The 9,074-nt window shown below is 38.0% G+C and overlaps 1 protein-coding gene across 2 annotated transcripts; it reads right to left on the reverse strand.

Annotated features, from left to right (window-relative positions):
* Nucleotides 1-464: 464 nt before the first annotated feature.
* LOC145553666 (uncharacterized) lies at nt 465-8,824 on the reverse strand. Of its 2 annotated transcripts, XR_014089717.1 has the most exons (3): nt 7,454-8,824; nt 2,211-4,345; nt 465-552 (listed from the first exon to the last, which is right to left on the reverse strand). XR_014089717.1 is itself a non-coding variant. In XM_081612472.1 (2 exons), exons 1-2 carry the CDS (start codon nt 7,512-7,514, stop codon nt 2,418-2,420), a joined length of 1,989 nt encoding a protein of 662 aa, XP_081468598.1. In that variant the 5' UTR covers nt 7,515-8,824; the 3' UTR covers nt 614-2,417. The 2 variants fall into 2 exon arrangements, 1 of the variants encoding a protein (XP_081468598.1); XM_081612472.1 differs by lacking the exon at nt 465-552 and having other exon boundaries at nt 614-4,345.
* Between the last annotated feature and the right edge of the window lie 250 nt (nt 8,825-9,074).

A 9,074-nucleotide genomic window follows, 5' to 3' on the forward strand; every position in this document is an offset into this window, starting at 1 on the left:
AATTACTAATAAAATATCTTACATATGCATAGTTGTATGCTCTATATAGAGATTCTCCATAGCTTTGATTGTATATGTCCCAATTTGGTAATTTATCATTGTTTATTAAACTCTGAAAGCTGTGTGGCTTTGTTAATATTCTGTCCTAGAATGCGGTTAGATGTGCCCTTTTTTTGTTGAGCACCTGCCCCTTTAGTGGTCTCTGCACGGCCCTGACTATAAACATATCTTCTATAACCATATCTTTTAGGAATAAATCTGTTCTGACAGTGAAACGCTCGGAGCAACTGAAACACTTGACATCTGGCTTAAAAGAAAAGGTGATTTTTTTATTTTATTTTCCTAAAATAAAAAAAAAAAACAAGAAAAGCTTAAGGGCTGCACAGTGGTGTGGTTGGTAGAGCTGTTCCCTTGCAGTAAGAAGGTTCTGGGTTCGATTCCTGGCCCCGGTCTTTCTGCATGGAGTTTGCATGTTCTCCCTGTACATGTGTGGGTTTTCTCCAGGGATTCCGGTTTCCTCCCACAGTCCAAAAACGTGAGTGTCAGGTAGGCCTGTCACGATAACAAATTTTGCAGTGATTGTCTAAAGAAATTATTGCGATAAACGATAATATTCAAGACCTTTTGACACAGATTTAATGGAAATGACTAATAATGCATGTGATTTCCTGCCATAGAAAGATACACTTTATTTTCAGAAGAACACATAACACTGGAACTGATAAACTAAATAAACAAAACAACCAAAAACAAAAATAAAATGGACTCTCATCCCCATGAACAAAAAAACGTACTTGAATAAAAACTAAACAACATAAAGTCAAAGTGGAAAAAAATACCGCATTCAACCAAAAGAGTGCAGATTATGAAGTCTGTATACTATATTGCCCTTCAGTAATCACTAGATTTAAATAAAGAAGATGGGCACATCCGACTACCTAATGCAGTAGTTCATACTGCATGATTTTGTTGCCCCCATTTTCCTCTTATGACAATCTTCGATCGTTGGACGATCTAAGATTGTCGCTGGTGATTTCGTAACCGATCGTCCTGCAGTGTGATTTAGATCGTCGTAGCCGCTCCGATCTAAATCAGGGGTTTTCCCAATCAGAAAGCTCAGATTCTCCTCCGTGCTTTCTGAGGAAAAATTATGAGGGGAATCCCAAACAGCTGACACGACTCAACCCGAAGTCCAGCGGACATTGGAGATGACATGTGGAAGCAACATTAATGTTTATTCAACATTACGTGCAAAAAATATAGAAATGACAAGGGAAGAAATTGGAGCCAAATTGCTACCGCAGTTGATAAACACAGTAAGTTTTCAGCTGTTCTTCGTTAACGTGACATAAATAGGTTATAATGATTTTCATTCAGTCAGGACTTTACGCTGACTCTAGTCACATGCATTGTAGATAGATAGTAGTAAAGCATTGATTAATGCCTGATTTTAAAATTAGTCAACTGTACTTGTAGCCATTATTTTGTGTCCATGTGGCTGAACACCACACGGCATGACAAACCCGATCGAACCGTTATACCTGGGATTTCTGTCGGCTAATGTGTCTCTCAGGTTTTGAAAACAGGCCGACAATCAGCCGATAATTCGTATCGTGTGCGCTGGACATTACACTAAGAAAATGAGGAAGCGAGGGTCAATGGAGAGCACCGGAGCTGAGCCTTTTTTCATTCAGTGTCAACAGAAAGAAAAAAGGCCGGAAGAGACGATAAAGGCGATAATTAAAATGAGGTTGGTAGGTTTAAATTATTGTGCGATTAATTGATTTATGGTTTATCGCGACAGACCAATTAACCTGACAATTAACTGTCAGGTTAATTGGCATCTCCAAATTGCCCCTAGGTGTGAGTGTGTGTGTGCATGGTTGTGTGTCCTGTGTGTTGCCTGCGACGGACTGGCGACCTGTCCAGGGTGACCCCGCCTCTCGCCCGGAATATTAACTGGAGATGGGCACCAGCAACCCTCCCGACCCCACTGAGGGACAAGGGTGTAAAGAAAATGGATGGATAGATGGAAGAAAAGCTTAGCCTGGCGGTGGCAGTAGTAAAGCATGGCGGGCCGCCAGGCCTATAATACACTGGGGGAAACCCAGCTCAAATTCTCATATCATCAGTATTATTTAAAAAAACAACAAAATCATCTTTTTCCCCTCAATGCTATTTAACTGATAACATTCTCAAAATTCAATTACCTATTATAACCTTATTCCGTTTTAATGGGCGCTTTCTTCTTTTATTTCCAACTTGACTTCCAATGATTCACTTCCTGCTAAAAAGCCCCCTGGTGGTTGAAGAAAAATTTACATAAAATCCACACCAAACTATAAACCGCATGGTGCAAAGCTTAGGAAAAAAGTAGCGGCTTATAGTCCAGAAAATACAGTATATGGAAAATAGTTCTACGTCTTTTCACCTGTGTGAATCATCATGTGCCGAGTTAAACCAACTTTGTGACGAAAACTTTTTCCACAGGTCACACATGAAAACGGCTTTTCATCCGTGTGAGTCATCATGTGCTGAGTTAAACCAACTTCGTGACGAAAACTTTTTCTACAGTTCACACATGAAAACGGCTTTTCACCCGTGTGAATCATTATGTGCAGAGTTAATTGCCCTTTTTGCCTAAAACTTTTTCCACAGGTCACACATGAAAACGGCTTTTCATCCATGTGAATCATCATGTGCCGAGTTAAAATAACTTTGTGACAAAAACTTTTTCCACAGGTCACACATGAAAACGGCTTTTCATCAGTGTGAATCATCATGTGCTGAGTTAATTGCCCTTTTTGCCTAAAACTTTTTCCACAGGTCACACATGAAAACGGCTTTTCACCAGTGTGAATCATCATGTGCCGAGTTAAAAGCTGTTTAAGACTAAAACGTTTTCCACAAGTCACACATAAAAATGGCTTTTCATCCGTATGAATCATCATGTGCCGAGTTAAATGAACTTTTCGAATAAAACTTTTTCCACAGGTCACACATGAAAACGGCTTTTCACCACTGTGAATCATCATGTGCCGAGTTAACTCCTGTTTAAGACTAAAACGTTTTCCACAGGTCACACATGAAAACGGCTTTTCACCAGTGTGAATCCTTATGTGCTGAGTTAAATGCTGTTTTTGAGTAAAACTTTTTCCACAGTTCACACATGAAAACGGCTTTTCACCAGTGTGAATCCTTATGTGCTGAGTTAAATGCTGTTTTTGAGTAAAACTTTTTCCACAGTTCACACATGAAAATGGCTTTTCACCAATGTGAAGCATCATGTGCCGAGTTAAAAGCTGTTTAAGACTAAAACTTTTTCCACAAGTCACACATGAAAATGGCTTTTCACCTGTGTGAATCATCATGTGCTTACTTAAATCCTGTTCAAGACTAAAACTTTTTCCGCAGTTCACACATGAAAACGGCTTTTCACCAATGTGAATCCTTATGTGCTGAGTTAAATGCTGTTTTTGAGTAAAACTTTTTCCACAGTTCACACATAAAAACGGCTTTTCACCAGTGTGAATCCTTATGTGCTGAGTTAAATGCTGTTTTTGAGTAAAACTTTTTCCACAGTTCACACATGAAAATGGCTTTTCACCAATGTGAAGCATCATGTGCCGAGTTAAAAGCTGTTTAAGACTAAAACTTTTTCCACAAGTCACACATGAAAATGGCTTTTCACCTGTGTGAATCATCATGTGCTGAGTTAAATCCTCTTTAAGACTAAAACTTTTCCCACAGGTCACACATGAAAACAGCTTTTCACCCGTATGAGTTCTAATATGACGATTGAGGATAAATATGGCAGTGAAACGTTTTCCACAGGTCTCACATGAGAAAGGTTTTCTTCTTTCCTGATTTTGGTTCTCAGCTTCATCAGCTTTCTGGAAGATGACTTGGTTTCTGTTTGGTTCTGATTCAGTTTGGGATGTTTGTTCATCAACAGGAACCACCATGCAGGTATTAGTCTGTTGTTTTAACTCAACTTGTTCTCCACCCTGACTGCAGTAAACTTTTTTCTCTTCCACTTTTAACTGCTGATGTTTTAGATCCACCTTCTCTTCTTTTATCTGGTGATGTTCTAGACCCTCCTGCTCTTCTTTTATCTGCTGATGTTCTAGATCCTCCTGCTCTTCTTTTATCTGATGTTCTAGATCCTCCTGCTCTTCTTTTATCTGCTGATGTTCTAGATCCTCCGGCTCTTCTTTTATCTGATGATCTTCTGGTTCTTTCTGTTCTCGTTTCACCTGCAGATGTTCTAACTCCTCCTGGTCCATAGTGGATCTCCTCTCCTGGTTACATAGCTCCTCCTTATAAACGTTACGTTGTTGGCGATCTAGAGAAGAAAACAGAAAAAAAGAGGAATTGTTAACTTTATTTATTGAAGTAAATGAGAGAAGACATTCAGACAGAACCCATTTAATCCCAAATTTCTCATTGCACTTAATTAAAAAAATTACAATTTGTAATTATTCCTATTATTTAGGAATTATTACATTTTATGTTGGTTGTGGTAGTGAAATGTTGGTTTTATATTCGGGATTTATTGTTGCCAGTGGGAAACTATGTAAACTAATTTACACTAATCTAACCAATTAATACATATAAAAAAATTAAAATTACGCATACATAACCTATAATAACGAGGCGTGATTATAAGTGTCTTCAGAACCGTTTTAGATGGATAATCAGCGCAGACTGCAGGATTTTTCTAGATACTGTTGAGACGCTTTACCAAGGTTGAGAAAGACTTGCATGTTGGTAGACAAAAGGCCGATTGTAAAGAGTTACATTTTTGATTTTTAGACACTAAGACCCATTCCTCAGAAACAGAAACTTATCAGGCCACAGAGACAAGGTGTGATTTCAAGGAGTGTCTTCAGTCCATATGATCAGCTAGCCTCCTCCTCCTCGCACAGACTTTTTAAGGGCATGCAATAGCAATGCATAGGGAGAGCATGCATTGCATGGCAGGCACCTATTGTTCTACATCTAATAGAATGTCTCTTTAATTGCTCTCCCTATGGCAGGCACCTATTGTTCTTCACCCAATAGAATGTCTGTTTATTATTCAATCACTGCCTCCATGCATTGCATGCCAGGCACTTATTGTTCTACACCCAATAGAACGCCTCTTTGTTATTTATTATTCTTCCGTCACCGTCAATGCGGCTCGTACTGCTCCGTGCCCAACAACAAAAGTGGTATCAAAACGTGCGGCTCGATGCCGGCATTATTGCTATTATTTTTATTGGGGATCGGCGTTACGATGGCGACGTAAAAAGCGAAAAACGAGCAAAATTTCCAACTGCTAAAACGCAGAGTGTAATTGACACCAACTGTCGCTTTTTTAGAGTGAGAAACAAAGTGGAATTTTGACCCCAAAATAATTTTGAAATCTCTCTCATGGCCGCAAAACTTGTACTATTGGTATGAAAGTTGGTAAAATGTTTTCAAAATTTCTCTAGGGCTTACCGTTTTCTGTCAAGGTGCTTCAGAGCAAAGTGATGGGACAGGAATGACTGACGCTCCCCCCATTGTTTTACATACTTTTCTGAAAAATTTCTGAGCTCAGCGCACACCATATTTCTCTCATCACTGCAATTACTGTGAATGAGCTACAGATCAGAATCGCAGGACTATTTGAGACGACAAATAGCCCTCTCATTGGCTTCAAGCGGTTTTTGGATCGGCCTTAAGGATCCTGAATGGGAAGGAGTTGTTCGGACTGCTTTTTTCATTAAAACTGACTGTGTTCCCATAAAGATAGATAAAGCCTCTCTCACACACAGGGGCTCTCTCACAGCAGTTGGCTGAGGCTTAATCACTATAGCAACAGAATACATAGAAAGCAGAGCTGCTGGTTTGGACTACAAAAACTCTGTAGTTCTAAACATGGCGGAACACTTTAATACAGAGCAGAAGGTCAGAACTACAACATGGTGGAACACTTTAATACAGAGAGGGCAGAGAAGAAGGTCAGAACTGCAACATTGTAAACACTTTAATACGGAGGGCAGAGAGGAAGGTCAGAACTACAACATGCCCCCTAGTGCATTGCCTTGCACAGCACACACACAGCAGTTGGCTGAGGATTATTTACTATAGCAGAACTACAACATGCCGGAACTCTCACATCCCACACTTTAGGGCTGAGTTGGCATTTAGAACTACTTGCTGTTTTGGGCATTATATAGCTGGGCTGTTACAGGTTGGATTAATGTGGCCATTAATGCAATGTGTAACAATAATGAAGCCTACTGAAAATTTCAAAATAAAAGCCTTGACATTTTTCACATCAGGTAATTGCTATTTTGGGCTTTTTGAGACTGGTTTAAACAAACTACTGTTACACATTGAATTGGTGTGGTAGTTAAAATTAAGCTTACTGAAAGTTTCAAAATAAAAGTCTGCATATTCTCCTCAGGTTAGTGCACCGCCATAGGCGGTGCGATAATATCAGCCTTTTTAATGTTTTTTTTCTCAGGATAGACATTAACATTAGCACAAACAGTAGCATTTCACTGCCCTTGACTGTAGCACTAGCCTTTTACCTAAAGTTAGCTATTAGCTCATTTTCTCATTAGACATGTTTAGTATACTGAATGGAGCACGTAAAATGAAAACAACATGGTCCTGTTGCTCCACATGCTACTGCCAGCATTTAGGATAGCATTAGCATATTGGCTAATTTTAGCTTATGCATTAATTTTAACATAATTAATGCATAAGCTAAAAGTACAGCTTATTCAACATGCTTCTGCCTCTCCACAGGTTATTGATTGCATTGCAGCTTTCTTTAGCATTAATGCTAATTTTTAGCATCATAACGCTGGGTCAAAGTCGACGGGCACACTTTGGCATGCCCCTTTAAAATTTCTGCAGGAATTTTCTAGTTTAGAAACTCTTCTCAAAAGTAATGATAAAAGCGTCTCCTTTCAGCGCTGAAAGTGAATAAAATAAGTAAAGTATGAATGATTTTTTTTGGGTGATTTTATGCTCCATGTGTCAGTACATGTGTTAGTCACTCAGGCCCATTCCTCAGAAACTTATCAGGTCACAGAGACATGGTGTGATTTCAGGGAGTGTCTTCAGTCCATATGATCAGCTACCCTCCTCCTTTTCCTCAGAAGCTACACAGACTTTTTTAGAAACTCGGATGTAATGGTAAAAGTGTCTCCTTTCAGAAAGTGAATAAAATAAGTACAGTCTGAATGATTTTGTTGGCTGATTTTATGCTCCATGTGTCAGTAAAAATTATGTCATCGGTTAGGATTTTCCATTTTCTTAACACTACCTAAAGAGCCATGTTCACATTTTACATCTGCGTTCATTTGTCTGTTAAAACATTTATAAACAGGGGAACAGTTACTAAAATGACACTCATACAGAAAGCTTCATACATTTAGACCTTAACCTGCATCCAAACGCTGGTGTTTCCTACCTATTCGATGTAAGATTATCAAGGGAATCCGGGAGAACAGCAGTCTGGGCTGATCATCCATCTCTTCCTCGGATTGACAATGATTTAAGAAAACTCCGTTAATGTTTCTTCAACAGCAGTTAACTGCTCGTTAACAGGAGACTGAACTGAAGACAGAGTTACGGCAAACACTCAAATATTTGCCAAATACACCAAACCCTCCTTCAGGTTACATTCAAACAAAGAAAAGCAAACAGCGCGGTCTGTGCTCTGTTTTCATTTCCTGTGTGTTTCACGGCGGCTCCTGATGAAGAAACACGAAACCGACTTTTAGTTCCGTTTTGCGTTTCCTAATTTCCTCTGAATCTGAGAAAGACTATAAAAGTTACAACACATGTAATGATTTTAATTCTATCTTAGTGCGAAGCTCAGGAATAGTGGATGACACAGTCAGACATCTCGGTAGAAACGGTGGCGTCCCATCTGCACACCAATACAAAGGCGTGTTAATGTTATTGCAGATAGAAAAAAAAGTACATTTTGCCACAAAATAAAAAATTGAGATCAAACTATGAAATGTTCTAGATAGAACGACTGAAGGGCTAAATGATGTTACCATCATTTAAGAGAGGGTTTGATTAAATTATGTATTGGGATTATTTACTTTTATGCTGACCATAGATTTGTCATACATTAAGAGAAATGTATGTTGGCCCCGCTGCTTCGACGAAGCTGAAATTAGTTTCAAATTTTAGCTTACATTTAGGGAAATGGCTAAAGGGTGATTCTACCTAATTTTTCACTACCCTCAGAATCTTTAATCGACTCTAGCTAAAAAAACTACAACACATAGACCAGTGAGTCAGTCCTCGAGAACACCAGCATTTAGCTATGCTATGAAGATGCTAGGAGTCAGAGCCCAACATGCTGAAAATATTTTTTTCATGAATGTGAAGGAAACATATTTATTTTATATTAACTTTTGGATAATTTCTCTTTTATTCTTGGCTTTAGCCTGTGAACCAGGACGTCTCAGAAGTCATTGGAGTTCTCCCAGTGTGACCAGCAGACTGAAGCCCTGCCTGTGGCCAGTGTTGCCAGTATAATAAATAAAGGTTTTATTCATTCAATTTTTGTGTATTTTTAAATATCTCAATCTGAAGCATTAATGTATTAATACAGCTTATGTAATGAAATAAAAATAGTTTATTCTGTATTATTTTCACTCTTTGCTGTCAATAGCAGAGTTGATATATACTGTAATATATTTTGTCTGGAAAAAAGTAAGAAAAATATGTAGCTTAATGTTTGATAATGACTGATTGTCATTTGATAAATCAATCATTTATCAATAACGTACAAAAAATAAATACAAGAAAATTATTTGTTTCTTGTCTTGAAACGTTAAATGTACATAAAATTATGGAATTATGTAAATATGTTCTGTAATTAAACACTGTAAAACTGTCTGTTCATCAATGTTGATATAAAAATTATCAGAATCATTTCTATCCAATAAAAACATTGTGCTCTTTATTCAGAAATTAAAACTATTAAATAATCACATCAAAAGTTAGAAACTCTGTCTTTAATCATTTCTTTGATTACCAAATATATTAGTGTGTGTGAGAAAATGTATTAA

This window comes from Poecilia reticulata, chromosome 11 (assembly GCF_904066995.2).
Source record: "Poecilia reticulata chromosome 11, P_reticulata-male-v2, whole genome shotgun sequence".
NCBI lineage: Eukaryota > Metazoa > Chordata > Actinopteri > Cyprinodontiformes > Poeciliidae > Poecilia > Poecilia reticulata.